Raw genomic sequence first — 26,520 nt, 5'->3', positions numbered from 1 at the left:
TGGCCATTTTGCCATTTTTTGGGGCTCTTGCTGACATTTCTACTCGTTCAATTCGATTTCAATTTGTTATAATACATTGAAACTACTACCCCATTTTCTTTCGAGCTAGTCAGAATTCCGGGGATATCGTTATGATTTTTAGCTAATCCTACCATACTATATGGTTTATTGACAATTTTGTCGCATAAATATATTAATGGCACAGAAAGACCAATATGTATGCGTCCAAGAAAGTTCCTAAAAAAGAAATATATCATGCAATAATTGATGAAAAAGTGAGTGCGATTGTGCTTAAGTTCAAAAAATTTTATGATTTTTATGCGGTTGAGAGGTAATTCTAAGAACGTATTACAAACCATTAGAATTTACATTGGGTCTAAAAGAGGGTATTCCGATGACGGCAGCCAGTAGGTTGCAACGTTGGGCTTATTATCTGTTAAGATTTAAGTATGTAATAGAGCATGTAAGCTCAAAAGAAAAACTGCCATGTGTTATCAAGATTACCTATTAAAGATGCGACGGATATTTTTGATAATGAAGTATTAAATATAAATTACATACAGTCCAAGACAGGTATAGCTGATTGGCATAATATTGCAAAGGAAACGGTAAAATATGTGACACTAAGGAATATTTTGAAATATGTAATGAACGGTTGGCCAGTGAATTCGAATAATTTGACTGATAGAAAAAAAAATTTTTTACCAAAAGAAACGATATCTCTGTTGAATTGGATTGCTCATTTTGGGGTTATAGAGTACACTGGAAAAAAGTTGGGTGGACCGTCTGCTTAATTTACGGTAAACAGTGTCCCCAACTGCTTGATGCTGCTGCTCACTTAAGTTGGGTGAACTGTTCACCCAACGTAGGCGAGCAGCACCAAGAGCTTGGTAGAGCAGTTCTCTCAAGTGTTGGTGCAATAGATGCACATCATATGAAAAAGTTGTACAAAATTTTGTAGGCATTAAGTGTGTATAGTATCAACTTAGGTTTACCAAAACAGATTGTTAGCGATGATGATAGACAGTTTGCGAGCGTGGATTTCTAAAATTTTTTTTTAATGTAACGGCCTCTACCACAGTTTTTCACCTCCATATTACCTTTCAACGAATGATGAAGCAGAAAATTTTATGAGTACTTTTAAATCGGGGTAAAGACAATCGTGAAAGTGGAAGGGAACCTGTAAGATGCGATAAATTTGTTTATGTTCGATTACAGAAGTATAAAGCACTGAATGACGGGACAATCGCCAGAATATTTAATGTTCAAACGGGAGATGCGTTCGTGGTTCGATTTATTAAAGCCTGATGTAAGCGATGCAGTCAGTAAGAATCAGTGAGCTCAAATTGTTGGTAGACCGAATTCTCGAACTGAATTATTCAATGAAGGTGGTAAAGTAATGATAAACAGTTATAGTGTCCGAGAACCAAAAAGAATCGAAGGTGTTGTAAAAAAAAGTTATCGCCTTCATCAAGACCGGACCAAGCGCCATACTAAAACGCCATAATGACCAGATGCTGTGCAAAGTCGTTGCTCTCCGTTATTCACCACGAATCGTAGCTAATTTTCAGAAGCTTAAGAGCATGTAGTACTGCTCTGTATTATACACTTGTAACTCATTAAATACTTATTATTCACTGTTATATCAATGTGTTGTTTATTGAACCCAATTATTCAATAATTTTCAAGATGTAACAATAAAGATACGTAAAGCTGTCCAAAAAAATATTTCTTTTATTAAAATGTAACAAACGATAAATTTTAAGCACATGAATCAAAAACAATACGATAACTTAAATTAAAGTACCGCTGTAAGGATATGTTCAAGTGCTATTGTAAATAATAAATTTTTCAATTGATAACGAAACTTCATTGTTTAAAAAATTTAGTACTCTTTCAATTTGTCACAAAGTTAATGTGCAAGTAAACATTATTTACCTGTACAATTGCATGATTTCTTTCTTTTGATAAATGAGTTAATATACTAAGCTCTTGAAGTTCACGTGCTGCACAGAAATGTCAGCTAATAAGGGTAGGAAGGAGTCCCACTATAGTATACGAGAATTAATACGTAATGTTTGTATGGCTTCTTCTGATGATGTGATTAATAGTGGTATGGGGGAGCATAAATAATCATTACCCGATTCAAGAAGATGGCCTTCTCCACCGTCTTTGCCCTCCCCTTAGATTCCCTCGAGTCCCCCTCTAAATGAGGTAGAATTCTATCTATTTTTACATCATTTTTGTCAGGTTAAATTATTGTTTAACCCCCCCTCGACCCTTTCCTTATCACTAGCTTACAATTTTAATAAACCCTCTCTAAGTATCCCCTCAGCTGGGTTGATTTTTCCGTTTTTTTTTTTTTTTTTTTTTTTAATTTCTCATAATAGTTTGGAAAATTTTTAGTAAAAAAACAAATATTGATATTCAGTTTTGGAATACGAAATAATGACCAAAGATGTAATGATTTAATACTTTTTTGTGTAACCATACTTCTATTGCTGTTTTTTTAAACTTTGAGGATTTGTCTAAATCTCCTAGTAAAACAATAAACTTCTTACTAAAATTAATATTTGTATAGCATTAATCACGCAATGTTCTTTCAACTATTTATAAGGTTCTTCTCAAAATTACAAAGGCCTTATCCAATATAATTGAACCAACTTCTTAACATTTTTGTTTTACATACAAATCTCGAGAATGAATTTTCTATATTGTTAACGTGTTATGGTGAAAAAAATATTCAATATTTGGTCATTCCCTTCCAAAGTACTATTAATGTTATACCAGTCAATGCCATCGATAAAAAAAATTTTTTTTGTTTGACTATAATTTTGAAAATTGTGATTTAATTTTAATGAAGTTCTATCGGTTACAGAATTAACAATGAGAAATTAATGAAAATTTATCTACAAATAAATAAAACCATAAAAATGGCACTGTCAAAGTTTAAAGGCGTAAGGGTTCCTAGGAGCCGAGTCATTAATATTTGTATTTAGCTAATTTTTACATGTAGACTAATAGGATGTCGTCTTTTTAAGCGCTTCTACTGCATGTACCTCGCTTATTAACAATGAAGTTGAGATGAGAATTTTATTAATGATAAAAAAATATCTAACGATTGTTTCCTCTTAGATAAACTTTGTTAGTGTTGATAAATGAAAATTTCCACATTACTCATCTTAAAACTCTAGTTTCACAAAACTGCTCCTGTCTATTTTGACGTGAATGTATTTAACAAAGATTTTTTTACTTTTTTTAACTTTTAAAGGCATACTAAAAAAATTACATATTTAACAAGTTTTAAAAAGTAGGGGTTAGCTCGCGGAGTAAGCACGAGAGCGAAGCCTCATTATGTACAATATATATAAATATCCATATGATATTGATAGTCCCGAACAGAAATGAAAGTCGGTTGCCTCTCTAGTTCGTGAGGCCCTACTTAGGTAGCCTACTGAGGGCACAAGTAGGCGCGTCAGGGGGCGTGTGTGAGGTACTCATTAGACAGCCTACATAACCTACCTTTATCTTACTTCTCGAATAGTAAATACAGTTGTATTAGCTACAGTTGCAGTGTAAACTGTAGCGTAAAATTATACACAGGTACACAAGTTGCAAGTGTCTTTCATTGAGTCCTATACAAATGATTAATGAGTATTCTTATACATATGAGACTGACAAAATCAATCGAAATTAAATTTGTTGTGAACTAAATAAAGTTTCTCAAAGTACTAAATGAGAAATAATAATTGTTGCTTCAAAAAATTTCAATAAAAACTATTTAAAAACCGTACTAAGATTATGAAATTTAACATTCAACAGCTTATACACTGTCATTTAGATGTCTGCCGTAAAATCAAGTTCATCTGTCATTTAATTGAATCAATATGTTAAAAAACGTGTCGTGTAATACAATAAAAAAAGTGTCGAACTATACAGGAGCCACTCAGACGAAGTTCCAGTGGCTTGCACGGGAAAAGAGCGTGCATCTGCAGCTCAAAATTACGTGCGCGCTCGTACCGTGTTTTTTGCTGTCTGTGCACGTTGTTTTGCGCTCTCACCACGCACGCTGTTTTCGCCAGCAGCACTGCACCGCCTTAAGCTGTGACCGAATTTGTCCGTGTACACATGTATACTAACGGGATTCCGCCCCCTGTGCGCTTCGTGCGCCAACCGCATACAATTAAATTGTAACTTGAGTTAAAAACTTTTTTAAATAGTTTCCTTTTTGGTTTTTCGTAATCTTACTAACCATTCCTGTTGTTTGATTATTAAGTGCATACAAAACTAACTAATAAGAAAATGAATATAGCAATAGTAAACTTCAATTACAACTGGTTTATTAAAAATATTAATAGTCTTAATTTTACAAACAATATTTTCAGTGAGATTTCAACAAAATAATCACATTATTAATCATTAAACTTGTATAAAATAATAATATATACTGAATTTGAAGTGAATAATAACTCTGAGTCGATGAAAAATAACAATATAATAAAAAGCCGATTGTCACTGAGTAATACTATTAAGTGTATAAGCACTGAGTGTACCTACATTTACTTGAGCAGATATAATAGTGAAAATGTCTGTATGCACTTGATTGTCCGTGTGTGTGTGTGTGTGTGTGTGTAACTGAAGAGAGTGTATCTGTGTGAGAGAGTTTCAACTGAGTAAGAATTTCACTAAGTTTAAACTTCATGAACAATACAACACTTGGTTACAACCCTGTTGCAACAAAGGCACAAATGAAATAGACATGGTTGCATTGAGCCTTATTCACTGTATTATGAGTCTTGAATGAAATTTAGATCTCGTTAAAATAAAATTTTTTGATAGCATGAGCTTTTCCCTAGATCGCAATGCAGACGCGTTATACGGCAAAATATATGCAATAACAGCGAAAAAAACGTTTCTTGTCTGCCACAGAAATTAATTCTAATTCTACAAAAAACAATAACTTTGAAATTTTTACAGCTCATCAAAATAAAACTTTTTTGTAAAATAAGTTTTTTTCCGAAAGTGTAGACTCTTAATATTAAAAAGTGTTTGAAAATGGGTGAAAAATCGTTTGTCAGTTCAAGTTTAAACTTAGCATATTGATACTAAAACTCAGTAAAATATCATAACGGAATAACATTTTAATTGAATTCTGTTATTCAAATAACACTCTTCGCTTTTGTACCTCGTGACTTGGTGGTTGCCTACATGAAACACATAGTGTTTTGCATAAATTTAGCCGCTTGGTTATGTACATTAACTTTATATTATTTTTATGAATCATTTTGCAAAAATTTAGTTCGACATTTTGAACATATTCTTAAATTTTCAGGATAATTATTATAATCATACAGTATTTATTATCTTCACATCTATTATTATCTTCATATTTATTATGTTCACACAACCCAAGAGGCTGATAGATCAGCTTTACAGTTGCAAGTAATGTTAAAACATTTTTTTTTAAATAAATATACAGTTTATTAACTAAAGTAATTGTTTTTGAAACTAGCTTTTACGCTATGCCTGATAACAAAATTTATACTACGTTATTTATTTTAAAATTATTATTATATTTATATGTGAAAATCTAAAAAACATGTCTTATATGATATACATTTAAACTTTATTTAACGTACAAGTTTCTATATTTTGAAAAAATGTATTATTTTAAATGCCCCACACATTAAAAATTATAGTATAAAAAGATATTTTAGAAGTATATTTAAATCATTTTATTTTATCGATCCTATGGAGTTGTGATTTTCTTTTCCTTCAAAAAATTTGAAATAAAGTACTGGTTAATTAATAAAATTTTTATTAAGAGGGGAAAACTTACTATGTTACAACCGTATTTATATAGGCTGTCTTACAGACCATATGAAATTGATTTTAGTTTATTATTATAGGGGGGGCGGTTGACACAACAATTTTTGTTTTTCTTACATAGTGATAAAACTTAACCGTTTAAATTGTTTGAAATATAATTTAATATTATCAAGGTTTATTAGACGTAATTTTAAATAGCGCATCCAATATTTCTAAAAATTTTAAGACTAAGAAAAAAATTAAAAATCTTTTTGTACTTCGATTTACATGTATCAAAAGCTCAAGATGTATGCTAAAACATTTTTAAGATGCAATGTCTATAATGAAACAATATGGTGGACTAGATTTCTTTGTATCAGTAAAATTTTAACCTATGTGTAAATAACTGAAGTTAATTTTATCAAAATTGCGAAAAAATACAAGACCAAATGATTTTCCAAACATGACTGTGATACTATTTCACTTGAAATTAACGTCAGTTTTGGATAACATCATTAAAAATGATATATTCAGTGATGTATTAGCATACGTCTATACCATTGAATTCTCAAGCGTTGTCTATCTCGTGCACACAGTTTTATAACTTAGCACCCTGATAACAAAAATTATTACTTCTGCACAAATTAATGCAATTATTTTAGTTGAAATTCCTTCTAGTAATACGAAGCTCACAAAATTAGTGATTGAACACATGCTTCATGGACCTTAAACGAAATAAAGTCCTCGTATAATCAATTACAAATCTAAGGAAAATTTTCCTAAATCTTTTACAAACGTGACTTTATTAAACAAATGGTTACCCCGAATATACAAGAGCAAATAATACTTATGAACGACATGTTTGTAAATTTTGGAGAAAAGATAAAATTTAAGTAGATAACTCGATGGCTGCACCGTACACTAAGTTTTTGTTGATGTAATACAAATGTAAATTCTTAAGTAATCTATTAAATTCTGTGCATCTATTCGAAGTGTTAAATATATTTTTGTCCACATTAATAAAGGTATTGACGAAGTATACATCAGTATTCAAAAAGTATAACATCAAGACAAAGCAATATTTCATGAAATTAATAGTTACGTTGTTGCTAAATATGTAGGCCCGTTGAAATAAGCTTTAAGAATTTCTAATTTGTATTATAAGTCATACAATTGTAAGTTTAACTTTCATCTCAAAAACAAAAAAAAACTTTTATTTAAAGACAATAATGACAAAAGTGTTGTAAGAACCTACGAAACACAGTTAACAGCTGGGTTTAAATTACGTAAACATAATGACTTTGCAAAATCTATGAAGCATGTAAACATTTCAGAATATTACATTTTTAGTAATGAATTAAAACTTTAAAAAAAAAAAAGAAACAGTGTAATAAAAAATATTGTAATAGGTAGATTAAACGTTGCATCTCTCAAAGATCATGAAAGATTACCTCTAAAACTTGTATTCAATAAAGTCACCAGGTTGACTTAGTTCAATGATATTAAAACATAAAAAAGAATATCATATGAAACGTTCAAATGTATTACAATTGCAATAGGTTTAATAGATGATAATGGCACAATAGATGATATTTTAAAAGAAACAATCGCTGTCATGTTTTTATATCAATTAAGACAGTTCTTTCTTAGTTTTTAATTTTAGAAAACATTCAAGGTGATAAAATATAGAATAAATATAAAATTTTTCATAGTGGATTTTCCTATTACTAAAAATGATTCATTTTCTTACCGTGGGCCCAAAGTGCAACTGCCGCTTTGCGCCCTCGGGTCACACTTTGCGCCCTTGTAATCACTTTGGGCCCACGGGCAGAAAAGTTTTTTGCACCCTCCGGGCCCAAAGTACTTTTCTGCCCTAGGGCCCAAAGTGATTTACTGGGCGCAAAGTGTGCCCACGGGCGCAAAATTGCACTTTGCGCCCTCGGTAAGAAAAACATTATACGCTACTCGGGCACCAACCTACAACAAGCGCGCCCTTCGGGCGCTCATGTTTGTACTTTGTGCCCTAGTGACGTAATGTACCATTCTTTTATATACTACCCAATTTTATAATTAGAAAATGAATCATGTAAGTGCTTTAACTACACCAAAAAAAGGAAAAAAAAGTTATCTAGATAGAGAAATACGTCGTAGTAAAGAAATGTGTAACTCGAAGTTTGTAAGTTCGAATAGTGACCCGCCCTCCAGGCCCAAAGTACTTTTCTGCCCTAGGGCCCAAAGTGATTTACTGGGCGCAAAATGTGTTCACGGGCGCAAAATTGCTCTACGCGCCCTTGGTAAGAAAAACATTATACGCAACTCGGGCACCAACCTACAACAAGCGCGCCCTTCGGGCGCTTATGTTTGTACTTTGTGCCCTAGTTACGTTATGTACCATTAATCAAACTCATACATTTATTTATTATTTAAATAAATTGTGCAATAGTATGAAGTACATAATTTAGAAAAAAACGCTCCGAGTCCTTAGGAGACACTATTTTTACTGGATCGATTGTTCAATTCTTTTGAATTCCATTCCATTTCACCCAAGTTTTTGAGACTGAATTTGAACTGTAGTCTTCTAAAATATTAACATGGCGAATTTTGTTCTGCAAAATTTTGGCAAAGTGAAAGACAAAAATTGAATTGTTATAAATTTGGAAGAATATTTTATCTGCATTAAGTTCGTACAATTAAATTTAATCAACTATTGCTAACGATAATGATTTTTGATATTTAATGAGATATAACAATAGTTTTTTCTTTTAGGCATTATTAGGTTAATGTCATAAGTAAAGAAAGAAAATGTGTTGATAATTTAAAAATTTAAGGTCAAGTTTGGTCAAACTATTCTGATAATCTCTTTTACAGTCAGTTATGTATGTATAGAATGATTTTACTTCTATAGAAAATCGTTTGCAAAAATAGCTTGTTTTTATAAATTGTTGTTTTTAGTGTACAACATTTTTTATTGTATCTGTTTCATTTTTTGAAAAATTATTTTCTCTACACAATTAGTTTTTGATCTTATTTTACTAATTCTAACAATTAACATTTTTATTTTTTTATTAAAAATCGTACTATTGTATTATCTTGCATTTTTTTTTTTTTTAATTATAATAATTTTTGTTCATGATTTCCTTAATTTTTTTCTTAACTCTGACATTCTTATGTTGTAACAAATCATAATGCCCGCTGTTATTATTACCAGAAGAAAAGTTTTAAATTTAAATTACTTAAACTATTTCTAATACATCAAGTGAAATTAAAATTTTTATGTTTAATTATTACAGAAAATATGAACCTCAACATAAGTTTTTAATGTAACTTCGGTTCCAAAATTTTTTTTTTTTTTTATGAAAATATTTGTATGCAATATACTTTAGTTTTTAAAGTATAAAATCCCATGACACATAATTTTCGACTATAAATAAAGTAGTTGTATCAAATAACACAACTCTTATTTTGAGATAGAGTATTAGGGGGTATTACGTGGTGATCGTGCGAATCGAGCAGGGGATCCGAGCCCTATCAGAAAATATGCATATATATATATACATTTGTGTGTGTATTTGGTGATGGTGACTTATGCAGACTTTACGTTCTTTTAAGATGTATGTTAATTAAATGGTAGCATCATGACGTCTGTATCACTCCTACTTCGTCCGCACAATTACTCCCACCCCCTTACATGCATATAATTTTGTGCATAAGTCGCCTTTTTTAACATATACATGCCTATTCATGTATAGTCCTAAGAACATCATTTTGTTAATCGTTCACACAACCTTTGCTTTGCCGGTGAACTACATCAAGTTTTACTCATTTTTGAGAGGTGTCACAGGGTGAGTGATCTTTTTTAATGTTATCAAAAACTTGTATTAAAAAATTAATATATATGTCAACATCAGATTTATCCTTTGCTTGGTAAGTAGCAGTGTCTACACTATGATATGTTACAATGTTTTCTCGCCTATTATTAAACATTTAATTACTTAAAAAGTAAGTGAATTTATTGTGTGCAGTTAAAATTGTACTCTTGACGTTTAGAATAAAAAAATTTTCCAAATATCTTGAGCATATAACAAAAGTACCTCAAATTTTAGAAATATCCAATTTTTTGATATCTTTATTTCCAACAATTAACAATAGTTTTAAAAACTCGAATATATTTATCGTGTATTAGTTTATTGTTGACAAATATCTAAAATAGTCCCATAATCATGATGATTGAATTGTTTCAGGTATTTTCATACTTCTGTTACTTTTTTAAATTACGGGTAAAATTTGTCGGAAATATCTACTTAAGTCTAGTAATTATTATTGTCGTTTATACAATTGACGACATAAGTCACCTTTATATATATATATATATATATATCTATATATAATATACGTATAGACACACTAAATCTACGGTAGGCATAATGTGTTAACAGTATCATGCATTGACTATGTATGTACACACGGAAATGGAACTTTTCCGTTAGACCATATATTTACATAGATAGATAATTGAATAAATGTAGTTTACAATACAAAAGTTTCTCTTTTAAATCCTCCTTGCCCAACGCTGCTGGAAACTGCAGAGGACTCTGATGCTGCTGATAACAGTGCGAATTAGATCACAGCAATGTATTTTCTGGAAGCTATCACTCCACCACTGGATGAAACGCAAAAGTCGTATCAGATCTCACAAACTGAGTTAGCTCAAACTGCTTGCAAAGTCTTACGCCATGTTTTGTTCCTAGATGAAGACAAGTGGGTCTCTTGAAAGGGAGTTGATGTAGCGGCTCGGTCAGACCGTATAGTGATACGTAGAGTATGTAAACGAAAGCTCGTTCGAAGAGAGCTTTTCTAATATCGGCAGAGGTAATTGTTCGCCCAGTGCTCACAACAGCTTATCTTGCTCCCACAACGGTACGGGATAATGCCTCACCTTTAGTGCGTGTGAGGAGCTTAGCAAGAAGCTTAATCTTAGACTTCTGCAGGCGAATTTTGTCCAGAGCAGTCACGCTATCTGGGAATATTGACTACGCCTGGCATGGCGAAAGCAATCTACATGTTTTAGCGGTGTATAAAACCATCAAACACTTTAAGCGTATTTTTGAAGGATGGACCGTTTCTATTTTTACCCATGATCGTCTGTTTATGTTTTTTATTTATGTTTATGTGTCCGTTTATTAGCAGCGATCGCACAAGGCCACCATATCCATGCCACATGTTACAACATGTATGCACTGTTATCCAGGACATGGTATATTAACACGTATACGCACATGTTAATATTGAAATGTAGGCCGAAATGACAGAAACGCACCTTCACTTGTGTAGCAATAGTTGTGTAGTAGTGGTAGTAGTGGTAGTAGAAGCAGCGACAGTAGCGAGGATGATGATGGTAAATATTATGAGATACATTTTTTTCTCTCGTTATTTTCAGCATTGAAAATGTTTTTTAAGAATTACTGTTGCAGAATGGCGAAGGAGAACATCCACGTTTTATTATCGGAAACATAACAACTAGACGTTATCGTCGATTTAGTTATCAAGGACGTGAAATTCAAGGTAGATTAGCGAGACCACCCCCAAATAATAATATGTACGCATAGCTTGAGGATTGTATGAGTGATTAACATAATCATGTAGTGGGAAAAAGTAATCCTAAAGACTTTATAAGTGTTACTATAAATTCCCAAATGTTTCATCACCGCCCATTGTGGGTATCTTTTAAACCTACTTGAAAATTTTATTGTTAAAGATTTATAGGATGTTTAGTTAAGTGCCGTGCAGAGCTCGAGTGACTTTGAAATCGATGACAGTTCTTCAATTAATTGTGCCGTTATAAGTGGTATCAGTAGAGGATGACGTGTAGCCTTGACCGTACGGAAAAAATCAATATTAATGATCTATCACAATAATGATATGTGTTTCCCACAAGCTCTGGCAGCGGCTTACGCTTACGTCGTCCGAGGACAAATCCGCACAGGTATGCTACATAATTATTGAAACCTTATAAAACACGATTACGAACCCACTTAAAAGAGAGCTGCTAAAGAGCTTTTGCGATTGATAAAAATTTGTACACAGGATTTGGTCTCGCAGAAGTTCACGAGTTTCAAAAATTTGTTCCTACTTACAAGACAGCAATTGTCGTTAATTCGTTTCAAAATTTCGAACGTGGTCATAGGCCCCTGTACGATGGTACTCGTTTAGTTTTAGAAACTCAAGGACAAATCATTCATACGTTACGATTAATGTACTATGAAAACGCTGAGCATTACGAGCCTATACTAAATTTTATCGGTGCAAGCGGTAGTTGCAGATACTGTGTACCATGCTATAAGAGTTATTGGCGTATCGAGGATCACAGATGCTCAAACAAATGCTACAAGTGTATGCAATCTCCTTTTTTCTCTCCTCTCCAAAGACTTTTCAAACTCGTAGGAAAACTACTATTTCTACATTTTTGTAACAAACCCGAAAATCAATCGTACATAGGTCCTCTACCACCGCTCGATGTATATTTACCCGATAGCATGCACACGAAAGATCGAGATCAGTTTTTAAAATGGTCGGGGAAGGGAAGCCGGTATGGGCGCCCCATCTTTACGAAACTCTAATTAATAAGTATCTAGATAAATATAAACGATAAAGGTTGGTATTTCAAGTATAAACTCTAAAGATTATGATTCAATAAAATTTACGTCCACATATTTAATTAATTTTAACACAAGAAATAATTGAAAAAATATCAATAAAAAGACCACCAAGCCTCCTTACGGGGCAGGGTGGTATAAGAGAAAGGCACGGTGAGCACAGAGAGATAGGAAAAATTTATTCAGACACGAAGGCACATACTTAGTTTAAAAATTATATAAATAAGTGTTTATAAATGTTTTTTGTTTTTATTCAATAAAATTGCAATACATATGTTTTTTGTATTTAACAACAATTTTCAATCTTGCACATTAGTATCACATTCATATCTTAATTCAGTAATATCACTATGATCTTGGGATTTGGTTTAATACTATTTTTCACTTGATATCACTGATCGAGTAATAACTACTTTAGGTGACTGAAAATTGATAAATACATAGAAAATACGTGATTTTTACCACGGCCTGATTGCGTACAACAATCTTCCAATGGGATTGCGTTGACAAAAATAAAATTAAAGTCATTTTTTACTATCTCTTCATTGATATCAGCTAATGGCATTCTAAGCAAAGCCATTACTTAGTGGCTTTGAACTACTTGAGGCCTTTTTTTTAGTTCTAAAGGATTTTTCAATAATATATCAGATTTTATTTTTACCTCTTTTTTTTGTTCTTTCTTTAATTTAACTTTTGTAACAGTTTTCTTTGATTCAGACGTGATTTTCTTACTTTAGTTGACATTCAATTCTTCAATGTAAATGTCGCTTGTTATTACTGCAGCAACTTCTCGCTTTCTGGGTATGACGACCTTTGGTGCCTGCTTCTTGACGCTTTCAGAAAAAATAGAATAATTTTCTGTTTTATCACTTCTGATTGCAGATTGCGAGCCTTGATTTTTGTGTTTGTCAACAGCTTTTTGCTAAAAAAATTTTTTTTTTCACTATGTTGAGTATTCAACATCAAAGTATTAAATTATGATACTTCTTACTCACAAAAAATGAGATGATGTTTTTGACTTGGGAAAGACTGTAGCCCACTATTGGCTCTGATACTGCCGAGTTAGTCTTTCGTGCTAACTCAATCGAAGCTGATGATATACAATGCACACTACTTTTAGTTATATCCACAGTCGAAGCGAAGTTTATGTGACCATCGTTGTTAGATTTACTGTTATCAGTTTTGTTCATTATGTTGTTGAAAGTGTTTTTATACTCCAAAACATTATTAGGATCTGTAGTTAAAAAAAATCATGATTTATAAAAACAAATTGCTTAAGATGCATATAAATTGAAATATTTTATAAAAAACTCACCTAAATCATGAGTAGACTCTTGAGTGTTAAAAACATCAGAATCAAAAACTGAATTATCATATGGTCAAATTCCAGTTTTTTTGAAAGCATTGACAGCTGTCTCCATTTAGCAAGCTCTTTGCCAAGCTCTCCCAAAAATACATGTTTCATTTACACTTGCACACGACTGCGTTGAAATTTGTTCATCTCGTCAGTGCAATACGAATTTAAGGGTTTTATGAATTCAACATCTAACGGTTGCAAGCGATGTATGTAATGGAGAGGAAAGCAAAGAATGATGACACCATTTTTTTCCTAATTTTTCTACCTTGAGGTTTTTTTACGTGAGAGCAATGCTCATCCAGAAAAAACAACATTGGATTCTTCAGTGTTGCTTTGAAGAAATCAACGAATTTGATGAATCATTCCGTGAAAGTATGAGTTTCCATCCAACCACTTTTGTGGAACATACCCCAAGATCCTTCTGGTTTATTTTCCAAAAACGAGTCATTTTTTTTTAACATGCCCGCATGCCGGAAAAAATCCGCATTGGAGGCATGAAGACACCTGTTGCTGACCTACACAACTCAGCTGTAATAGTCTCTCCTCGCTCAGCTGATTTTTTATTCTAAATTAACGTCTTATTTTTTTAGTGATGATTCTTGACTATGACTTAGGCACAATCGAAGTTCCAGTTTCATCCACATTCCAAATATTGGCAGTGGGAATCTTATATTTTTCTAAAATTTCTAGTAGAAGTACAAAAAATACGTTGACACTGTGCTTATTAAATCCTGAAGCCCTAGCAGTAGAGGTTGCTTCAGCTTTTCTACTTGAAAGCTCATGTCTTTTCATAAAATTGTTTAACCAGTCCTTGCCTGCCAAACCTGTAAGGCAATGTAAAAATGTAATTATCAGTTTAAAAACACTTCATGGGAAGAGTTGAACTCTTACAACTCAGTGTAGGTATGTATGTTACCAGTGTCATCTTTAAAAGGATTTTTAATGCCAAGATGAGTGGCAAAGTCATAAGCTAACTGTCTTAGTTTAATTGCTAATAGCCCCATAAGCCGTTTTTCCATGTCAATCACATGCTCATACAGTGCTTGCTCTTTCTCGCTGGAGAACACTTTTTGAAAGCCTGAATAATGCTCAAATTTACATAATTTAACATAGACAAGTAAGTGATCACTTGCTTAAATATATATTTTGAATCTGTATACTTACCAACACTTTTTACAGTTTTGTTTTGCAATCTTCTTTGGAGCGTAGTCCTAGGTATACCTAACTCAGAGGCTGAACTCTATATGGTTTTACCACTTTTTACAGAAACAATAGCTAACTGCAACTGTTCTTCGATCCGCTTTTTGTCTTCTTTCTTTTTCTTATAGTTACGGACCATCTTACAATAAAAATACTGAAAATACTGATTTATTCCGAAAAAATCAACTACAGTAAAAAACAAAAAAAAAAGTTAGGAAGGATCAGCTGTTCTGCTTGGCGCCGATAACGCAGACTTCCCGTGCTCACGCTGACCCTCTCATGGGTGTCTGCCCTCAAAAAGTGCTTTTTAATTTTGATACTACTTTTTTTCTGAATAGCTTACGCAAATAAAAAAAATTGCTGCTTGAAGAGCTTGTTCACATATCCCAAAACATTAAAATTAGACATCATTCAAGATTTCTTCCGTTTTGAAAAAAAAATTCAAGTTATCAACGGTGTACGACCTTTGGATTTGAATTTTCAGAAAATTCTTATTCGTTTACAATATTTTCTTTGAACCAAATACTTTAGGAAAAAATAGTAGTCGCATTAAATTTCAAGAATAAAAATAGTTTATATAGTTACATAATTTTCTTCTATTATAAAGCTGGGTGTCCAATTTACCCGTCGAATCCGCCCTGCCCCACCATCCCCTACAATGAACAAGTAAAAAATAATTATGTATTTGCCTTTGAAAATGAAATTATAAAATACTGTAAACAAGACGTGAAAACTTTGAGATTAGCTGGCTTAGCTTTTCGAAAAACCTTTGAAAAATTCGAGGTGGACCCTTTTGGGGAATGCACAACGATCGCTTCGATCAGCATGCTTGCGTACAGAGAAAAATTTCTGAAAAAAATCAAATTGGTATAATACCACAAAAAGGTTGGTTATAGAATGGCTAACAATCAATCTGAAATAGCTTTAAAATGACTTTATTGGATAGAAAAACACCTTCTCCAGCGATTTATCGAGCACGTTGGACACTACCAAAAGAGACGCTTACTAGAAGGTATTCTCGTCGATGGATACTGTACTCCTCTAGATGGTGTGCATGATCATCGCGGAATCGTAATACAATTCTAAGATTGCTTTTGGCACAGCTGCCCATGGTGTTACCGAATAAACCGAGATACCATTTTGACGACCGGAGATACAATGGATGAAAGATATGTGGAAGCTTGCATAATTAACGAAAAGTTGAGAAAGTCAAATTATGAGTTGATACAAAAATGGAAATGCTACTTTAACTGAGAAATAAGTAAAAAACAGAAACTTTTAAATTTTCAAATACGCGGACGTATGCTGTTTGTACCAAAATATTTGTAAACAAGATATACGTCACGTTGGTCGTATAATGTCCTACTCTAATGAAGCAGAGTAAAAGAAATTAGTAGGTAAAAGTAACGATATTTTCCAAATGAATGGTTTAATTATATGTGATGTGCTACCAGCTAGAAATTTGTATCATCCTGTATTACCGGTGAAAATGCATGGTAAGCTTATTTTTCCATTGTGCCGTACGTGTTGCGAGAATACGCTTTAAGAGCAACGTATCCACGACGATGAAAGAGACCGCATTTTAGGAGGTACGTGGGTATCTGGAGAAGTCAAGGTGGTCGTTCGCGTAGGTTATATCGTTCAAAATGTTTATGAAATACATCAATATCAGGTAACACAGTACAATCAAGAAACGGACAAAAGAGGATTATTTGCACATTATATTAACGAATTTTTTAAACAAAAAACACTAACTTTGGGTTACCCACCTACCTGTATATCTAATGAGCAAAAGAAGTTCTATATCGATAAAATTCGTAGAACTGAAAGAATAAATCCCGACAAAAATAAAATAAACCTTAATGCTGGCTTAAGATGTCGAAAAATTATTACTCAGGTCTTTGTAGGGTACATTGGGTCAACGTGAAAATTTGACAAAGACTGAGGTGGTGACGGTCTCAGAAAGATTAATGAAATTACTTACGAGTGCAGAAATCGATGTGAATGATGTTTTACCCGTCAACGATGATACAGCGTACACGTAACTGGAATAATAAGACTGAGGCCTTAACGTCATTACCATCAAGTAAAGTTGTAGTTGTCACGTTTGTGACAGCACAAGCACGCTTGAAGCTTTTTGAGTATCTGCATTTTCTGGGAGAACGTTCTCACTATGATGACACGGATCTCGTTTTTTGTTTCCTGAGAAGGACTGGACGATTTACCCATTGGCATGACACTAGGCAGTCTCACTGACGAATTGGCTGATAACGGAGTTGGCACATACATTTCTTCGTTTTTATCGGTGGACCATAGTTGTTCGCATATAATATTAAAAAATTAGACAGTAGTGAATATTATGTTTGCAAAGTGAAAGGTATCAAATTAAATTACAGCAATAGTCGAAAGATAAATTTTGATACGATTCGTGAGATGTTATGACTAATATTACGAAAATAACATTGTCAAATTTTTCCGTTTGTCGCACAATTTTTCACGATGTAGTGACTCAATCGGAAAAAAAAAACATATCAACCAGTCTATAGTAAAAGATATTTTGACAGCAAGATCACGAGTTACCCGTATGGTTACAAACGGGATGTCACAGGAGAAGGGATATAATACATGGTATTAGAGAAAAAGATTCACTCAGTCGAGGTACGCCAAAGCTGGTGATTTGATCACTTCCCTTTTCACAGCCGATGCATTAACAAGTAAACGACAAGATGGGTTAGAAATAGAGCAAATCAAATGCTACATCGACTAGCTCTAGGAATGATGATGATGATGATTGTTGAAAACCGCCTATAGAAAAATCATATGGAAAAAAATTATATGTTTTCCGAAATACTTTTCTGAATCTGAAAAAAAATGGATGCAATGTCATACAAGATAGTTAATTCAATTGCAAAACTTTACAAAATCCAATATTTTACAAAAATTTTCATCGTAGTTTTTTTTTTCTTAATGCAAGAGTTCATTGAACGTGAACGTATATTTTTAACATGTGTAGTATATTCTGTGTGGCCTTTTTTGTAGAAGTAATAGGTTAAAATTAATACTATGTAAAAACATGTAAAAGAAGATCCATCTCAATGTGCACGTCTTATAAAAACTTTTTGCACTAAAAAATCAGTGATTACATTTAAATGTTTTTCTTTTCTTGACCATACTATTCTATTAATAGAATTTGACTACCTTGAGTTAAAAAAAAAAAAAAAAAATTAAATCGTATTCATTAATCATCTAGTGAGTAATATAATTATGAGTAATCGCTTTATTACTGAAAATGTACTTCAAAATATACTAAGTATTTTATTTCAATATTAGTGTTTAATACTACACGTCTGAACGATTTTAACATTATTTAAGTGTTCATAAACATGTTCAAAAATATCACTATGTTATCCCTCAGGTCAATTAAACTCAAAATGGCTCAAGTCTTATGTGCTGCGCAGTGAAAAGTTAAGATCATCTGAAAAATAAGTTGATTTACCTCGATATGAGTACTTACAGAGAACAGTACCGCAGCTTGAAGCGAAAAATTAAATTTTTACTCTACGTAAGTTTTTACAATAATTTTGTAATATTCAAATATCATACATGATCCGTTACATGTAGCACACAATAAGTTTGATACTATGGTAATGCAAGTATCTAGATAACCATGATTTTAAAAAATAGTGTAAGGATATCGAAAAGTACAGGTATTAATAGTTAATTTATTTCTCACAGATAAACTGAATCTTGTAAATACGCTAGAAAAACCAAAAAACACTGGAATAATCAAGTGTGTAAAAAATAATTGGTTTTCAGTGCTAAAAACGTTGATTTTGTCTATGAACTTATTCCAATACATACAAGTATCACTGTATCATCTATAAGCGCTTTATAACACGCTATGCTCGTCTGCAAATAGGATGAAAATTTGGAGCAATGCTTATGTAGTTATCACAACAAAAAGGGAATTTGCATGTAAGATATTGTTGTATGCCTGAGTTTATTAACGTACTTGAAATTTTTAACATTCCCTCTCGTCAATTCGATAAATCCAGTGCAAATAAATGTTCCTTAGTGCACGTAAACGTGTATATTATACTCAAAAGGAAGAAAGTACGGCATTTTCTCCCAGGTGGCAAGCACCCGAAACATGATGCCGTACTTTTTTTTTCGAGGCCAGTATACGATTTTTCTCTTCCTTTGCCGAAAATACGACGTTTCTTTGTAATTCCAGGGAAAAAGTGCAACATAATCTGAGGTAAAAGTTGCATTCACTGCTTATTATGAAAAGTATCATGGAATCCTCTGCGAGGCAACCACATAGATGATGGCAAAACTCTTTTCCTATGAGCAGTACATGCAGTTTTTCACCTGGAAAAAATGAATTGAGGGGTAGAAAGTAAGTTGAGAATATGTTACATTTTTTTTAATGATTTTTTTCCACATTTGTCCAAAAAATACCTGAGGCAGCGAGATCCTAATGAAAGAAGCCTGAACAAATCCAAGCCACTGAATCGTCAAATATTAGACTCTGTCTTTTAATTCTGCCGTGATCAAGATAGGTACTAGGACGCCGACTGGTTTTATGGCAAACGTGATGAAGCAGAAGTAAACTCTGAGCTATTAAGTCTATTTTTAGTGATTTGGAAAAATAGTTAGCTTTTCTCTAGGATTTAAATCTCTTTTATTATAAAAACTCAATCCTCAGAATTACCATCAAAATTAATGAATATTGCTTGAAAAGTGTAGTGTATTCTGAAAGGACATAGAAAATTTAATCGAATTCAACAATTATATTTTGCAAACTGTAAATACTGCTTTTTTTGCGGACATTTAATTTCACTGTATATAAATATACGCTCAAAGAAAAGATGCAAGCTATATTTGAAGTATTAGTATTTATTGCAAGAGCGAAGGAAAACAGAAAAGACAGAAACTTGTGCTCTCATGTGAATTTACAAAAAATAGGTGATGAAAATTTGATAAAAGGCTACCTAGAGAAATTTTTTTTTTTAATTTCATTTTACGGTGACCAAGAGGTAGAAATTACTTAAGCTTGACATAAAAGCAGGAGACAATATAATGATGATCACTCATTTTGGAAGCATACTCCTGTTACGTGGCAATTGTGGAGTTTCGGGGTGTAAGGGGATTGAATACACGTGGAAGAAAGTATATGTTCGTTTATGAGAGTCTCAAAGCGAGGGCAGTCGCGTGCGTGGCGTTAGGTTCAGAGGCTGGTCGGAGAGAGAGAGAGCGCGGGAGAGCTGATAACGCTCGGGCCCGCCGCCGAAAGGTGATCATCATACTCTGTATCCGCTGCTCATGCGCCGTGAGAGGTGAGTCTTGGGCGCGAACTTACAAAGGTTTTAGATACTGTACGTCACACGTCTGAGGCCACGCGGTCATCGTCCTCGATGGCCATACTGGTTTGTGTGTGCGAGTATATTTGTGTTATGTTATCTGTGAATTATTTGTGTATGCATAGTTGTTCTCGTTTGCGCTGCTCTCTTTACATTATTTTTGTGTAGTTATATTCTTTGTATGGTTATTATTTATTTAATTATTCTTAATATTTTTTTTTTTTTATTTATTTATTTATTTATTTATTTATTTTTTTTAATCTGTACACATCTTATGTACAACCCTTTTTATTACATCGTCGATCTCAATGATCATCGCGGATTGGTTGTTAACTGAGCTGGTAGTCTTCTGCCTTCTGATCCTACCCGCTCGCCCAGTAGAACTTGTACGTCTCGTGTATTAACCATGGCCCTCTGGGTTGACAAGTCTTGTAGTACTGAGTTGGTGTTTCCGCGGTTCCTCTCCCGTCCGCCTGTAATCATTCTTAAACCATATCATTTTCCAAGTTAATGCGACTGCTTGGATTGGGCCCAAACTCTCCACCAATATTCCAGGGTTTCTTTAAATTTCCTCTATCTCTCCAGGTTGCTGTGTCATCGGCATGATTCCAGCCCTAAAACACAAGATTTGTATTTTTTTTGTTCATACCGTTTTGATTGCTGATCTCGTAAGTCGTCTGAAGGCCACGCTTACGAGAGAAGTATACTATTTTGGTCTTGTTGTTTCTGATATCTCGTTTTTTTTTTTTTTTTTTATTTGCTTCTTACTCTTATGCGATGTGTTTTTGTTATCCTGCTTTATTCCCCGACTTCCCTATTATCTAACAATTGGGTTTTTATAACGCATACTTTCTTGATTTTGTCTACGTGCGTAATTCTTGTTTCATTGCCACGTTTCAGTTTTATATTGTGATTTTTGTAATTTATTCCTACGATTTCGTATGGTCCTTCGTAGTGATCCTCATATTTCTTTCTCGGCTCTTTAAGAACATAGACCATTTCCCCTTCCATAAAAAATCTTGTGTTCAATTTTTTGTCGTAATAATATTTGGACCTGTACTTCGCCTGAACTTGATTCATGGCTGCTATTGTCCTTAGCCGCGTCATTGTTTCTATTACGTCTTCTACATATTCATCATACGTTTGTTCATTCATTGTATTCTTGAAGCTAGATGGAATTCTGGCTGGGTAGCCCAGCAATACTTCTTGAGGCGCTATCCCCGTTGCTGAGTGTTTTGTCGAATTGTAAGCGCACATGCACATGCCCAAATGATCGTCCCAAAAGTCATCTTCATTTACCTACGCCCTTAAATATTCCGTTAATGTATAATGCATTCATTCTATAGCGCCGTTACTCTGTGGATGGAAGGCTGTTGTTCCCATTTTGTCTATTTTAAATACCCTTGCGAACTCTTCCAACAGTTTTTTTTTGGAACGTGCACCTCTGTCTGACAGCATTTTCTCTGGGGCGCCAAAGTATGCAATTACTCTGTTTAAAAGTGCTTTTGCTGTTTCTAACGCCGTCGCTCTCTTTACTGGTACAAGAATTATATATTTCGTGAGCCAGACCTGAATTGACAATATGTAACTATTGCCATGAGCCGATGGTTTGTTTATCGGGCCATAAAAATCAATGGATATTTTTTCAAATGGCCTAGCTGGTGTATCTATTACGACTAGAGCCTGTTTTGTTCTTACTGTAACAAGTTTCTTAGATTGGCATGATTCACAACCTAACACGAACTGACGTACGTCCGGTCGCATATTTCGCCAGTAATCGTCTTTCGCAATTTTGTTGTAAGTCTGGTTCATACCTCTGTGGCCTCCTACCGATGACTCGTGGTATTCTTTGAGTACATCAAATCGTTGCTTCACTGGTGGTACTACTAAATTATTCAAGTACAACACTGCCGATATTTTTGTGTTTTCGAAGGTGTTTTCAAATTGCTCTGCGAAATAGTCCCACTGTAATACGCTTAGTATTGCTGGATCTCGTATAATACCTACTGACGTCAACTTGTTAAACAACATGAGCTGTTTTAAAGACGATATGCATTTCTTAATATCCGATTTTAATCCCGCACTGTCAAAGTGCTCTTTCACGTATAACTGCATTACTGATACTTTTCTTGCTCTAGATAGGAAGACCTCTCCAACCCTCCTATTTTCTTTATTCATGGCTGTTGGATTCATATAACCTCTCTCGTGAAGCGCGTCTATGGCTTCTGTGTCCGGTATATTTTCTGTTATTGTACAGAAGGCTAAGTTGTCAATGTATCTAAATGGGTGTTCATTTATTTTCTTAAGCCTTTGGAATGGTGGTATATCTTTATCTTCCTCTGGCTTCCAGAGTGGTTTTTGTACTGGTAGTCGTGTCCGGAAAGCTCTGTACCTATCTAAACCTAGTATACTTATATTGATTTCCCTATCATCTGTGCTTTCGGCATTATCACCTGCCACCATGTTCGCATTAAGTAATTCCTTTCCATTTTCATTATCGCTAATTTCTTTTTCGTGGCTTTCATTGTTTACGTCGTTATCTGATATTTTTGATATTTTTGTTCCGCTATTGGGCTAGGCTCATCCGGTGGTTCCGGTGGAGGTGGTGGCGGATCGCTCTTCTTTGGTATTCGTTTTTCTTTTGATCCAAAATCTGACTCATTACTCGTCTCGTGATCTGTTTTGTTGTCTTCCTTTGTTTTCTTATCAACTCTACCCTTGATTTTCTGTCTCGTACATGGGAACTTGTTTTCATTCCTTTTCCTCAATGTTGCTCGTCTCGCCCCTCGTACTATCTTACTGTCTTTATCACTTGAATTTTTGTATAATTCATCCATTGATTTATAGCGTTATTGTCCTTTTTCGCAGAGCGCCTGATAGTGCTCCGGCTCATACTGCATGTGCTCATATTCATCTCCTTTTATTCCTGTGTAGTAATGACACATTGGAGGTCCATCTTTTTTTCATTGGATGACACATTGAAGGTCGACGCAGTTTTTAATATGTTCAGAATGCAGTAAGATTTTTCTTAGCTGCTTTGCTGTCAAGTCCAGATCGACCAGTACAATAAGACTATAAAACAGGCAATTACCATCGCCCTTTACATCTACTAAATTCCACTCTTTCCATGGCTCTGCACAATTTCCGTCTGATCCACGTTTGTGTTCATTAAGTGCATCGTTTGAAATCAATTGGTTCTTTTTGCTTGATTCTTCATCATTAAAATTATCGAATGCCCCAGACGTCTCACCATGATTTAAGGATAGCCTTTATCCCTGATTATCCCACGAAAGATTTGCTCCTTCGCTGCTGGTCTTGCCTTCTTTTTCTCTTCCTCACTTTTATCTTCTGTACTTACTGTTCCCTCTTTTTCTTTGTTTCGATCACCTTTTTTACTTAAATTCCTGCTGCTATCTTCTACCTCCCATACATCTATTCTAACTCCTGGTTTTCCCTCTACCTCTTTTTCTCTGATGTCGACAAAAACTTTTTTTTTGAGTCTATCTGTCTTTTCTTGTAAGATGCTGGTAAGGTCGTTAAATGTTTTTGGATCCTTTATTGCAAAATAGTTAGACTCTTTTTGCCTTTCCCGTCGTGGATTTTCTGATTTTTTTTCTTCCCCGGACGTTCGATCCTCCGAAGTACTACGACTTTTAAAGCTTCTCTCCCTACTGTCGTCTCTCTCTTTTCCATGCTCTGATCCGTTCAAGCATATTTTAATTTCCTCCAAACTATTGTGTTTAATTTCTGGTCTTTTTTCCCAATTCACTATTATATTTTCTTCAGTCTGTGTGTTTTTTACAGGAGTGACAGAAAAATTCTGTCTAATTCTGTTTAGAGTGTCGAGCTGCCTTTGTCTTTTCTTCCTTTGCTTTTGCCTTGTTTGGTGGTCTATGACGACATAAGGTGTGCTCGTTTTTTGTACCCCTTTTATCCAGCCCTTCTCTTTCTTCATGTGCTCTAATTTATTCTTTAGTGGCCCCTGCGATAAGATTTTCTCTTCAGTTTGTTGTTTTTCCTCAACTTCTTCTTCCGAACACAATTCCACTTCAGTCTTTTTCTTTCTGGGTTTTTTATGTGATGAATCTGAGTCTGATTCCACTACTACCTTTTTTAACTTACCGTCGATCCGTATTTTTGATTTTGCCCTAATTTTAAACATACGCGCTGGTGGGCCATCACTTACTACACCCTCTTCCTTCTCTTGTTCATCTGCCATTTAATACAGTTCTATTCGCGGTAGTTCTGGGTTCTTTCTGCCCTCTTTTACGACTGGGTTTCTTGAAAGAGCATCTGGTGCGTTGTTTGAGATACCTGGGCGATAAATTATATCGAAATCGTAACCACGCAACTATGCCTTTAATCTGTTAAACCGAATGTCAGGTTTTCTGGACGTGTTAAAATGTTTCAACGGCTCGTGATCCGTAACCACCGTGTACTTCCTGCCATACAGATGAGGTCTAAACTGTTCCTTTGCAAAAACTACCGCTAGCAACTCCTTATCATACGTTGGATATCTAAGTTTACTACCCTTGAGGCACCGTGACGCATATTCACATGGTCTATCCTTACCTATCTCTCCCTGACTAAGGATTGCCCCAATTGCATAATCCGACGCATCTGTTGTAACAATGAACGGTTTACTTAAATCCGGTGCTGTTAATACAGGTTCCGAACATAGCGCATCCACTAGTTTTTTGAAGGCCTCTTCCTCTTTTTCGCCCCATTTAAACTCCGTATTCTTCTTTGTCATTGTAGAGAGTGGTCGCACTATCTTTGCATAATCTTTTATGAATTTCCTGTAATATCCCGCGAATCCAAGAAACTGCTTAATTTTCCTTGTATTTGTCGGTTTTGGATATTCTTTTGCGGCTTCGATCTTCTTTGGGTCTGTCTTTATCTTACCATTTCCAACCACGTGACCAAGGACTTTTGCTTCTTTCTTCAAAAGTTGACATTTTTTTGTCTTTATGGTCATGTTTGCTTTTGCCAGTCTTTTTATCAATTTTTTGAAGCGTTTTTCATGTTCTTCGAGAGTTGCTGCGAACACCATGATGTCATCCATGCATACTTCAATGCCTCGCCCTTGTAGATCGGCTAGAGCTAACGTTTTCGCCCTTAGGAATGTATTTGGTGACTCTGGGCACCCCATTGGCATACGTTTATATTGATAGTGCCCGTCGGGTCCCGAAAATGCAGTTTTATGCGCGTCCTCTTTTTGAATTTTAATCTGGTGGAATCCGCTCTTCAAATCAACTACTGTGATGTACTTAGCGGCCGCTAAGTGCTCCAATATGTCGCTTTGAAAGAGTAGTGGGTAACAGCTTCCAACAGTTATTTTATTCAGCTGTTTGAAATCTGTGACCAGTCGCCACCTTTTCTCGGCGTTTTGTCCTGGCGGTTTAGGCACTATCCTATTGTATTATATCCAAATCCATCAATTTTTGGATTTCTCTCCTGACGTTTTTCTTCACCGCGGGCGGGTATCTATATCTTCTGACCACTACTGGCTTATTTGTTGTAGTGTCCATTTTGTGTTTAATTAAATGAGTTGTTTTTAACGGTTCTCCGTCCAACCCAAACACAAACGGATTCATCGATATTAATTTTCTTACGTGCTGTAACTCTTCTTCGTCACAGCCCTCAGTGTCGATCAGTGTCATAATTTTTTCAATTCTTTCTTCGACACTTTTTATATCACAGTCTTTTTCCGCGTACGTGTCGATTTCTTTATTTCCATCTACGCTTTTATATCTCAATCTGTATTTTTTTTCTATTTCTTTTTCTTCCAATTTGACTTCCTCGAACAAGCCGACAAATGCAGTCCCTTCTTCTCTGGCGCCGTCCCCCACGTTGCCAGTTATTTCCAATTTCTTCACTTCTTCGCACTCTATCAGATCCACTTCCGGTACTGTAATTCTCCTTTTTTTGTTTAAAAAATTCACGCATTCCGCATATATTTTACCTTTATTATTAGTGCCGTAAAAGTCTCCAAAATGCACATGTTCTCCCACATCTTGAAGTGGCAGAAATCCAACTTGACTCTTTCCGAATTCTTTTTTGACTCTTGCATATATAACCTGCCTGGATCTCGCTGCTATCTCGAAATATTCTGCTGTCTTTAGTGGGGTTTTCACAC

At 34.3% G+C, this 26,520-nt stretch overlaps 1 protein-coding gene across 4 annotated transcripts in view; it reads left to right on the top strand.

Annotated features, from left to right (window-relative positions):
* Positions 1 to 26,520, top strand: part of LOC106641916 (uncharacterized) — a 243,349-nt gene that overhangs the window by 54,536 nt on the left and 162,293 nt on the right. For all 4 annotated transcript variants that reach the window (XM_089594662.1, XM_089594661.1, XM_014356496.2 and 1 more), the window contains one exon: positions 18,434 to 18,580. In XM_089594662.1, the coding sequence (XP_089450788.1) occupies positions 18,521 to 18,580 (60 nt within the window). In that variant the 5' untranslated portion in view covers positions 18,434 to 18,520. The remainder of the gene's footprint in view (positions 1 to 18,433; positions 18,581 to 26,520) is intronic.

This window comes from Copidosoma floridanum, unplaced genomic scaffold, assembly GCF_036245765.1.
Source record: "Copidosoma floridanum isolate Cflo_tuat_1 unplaced genomic scaffold, Cflo_Japanese_pri ptg000021l, whole genome shotgun sequence".
NCBI classification, from domain to species: Eukaryota; Metazoa; Arthropoda; class Insecta; order Hymenoptera; family Encyrtidae; genus Copidosoma; species Copidosoma floridanum.
The sequence above is the reverse complement of the archived record's forward strand: the minus strand, read 5'-3'. Positions and strand labels throughout refer to the sequence as shown.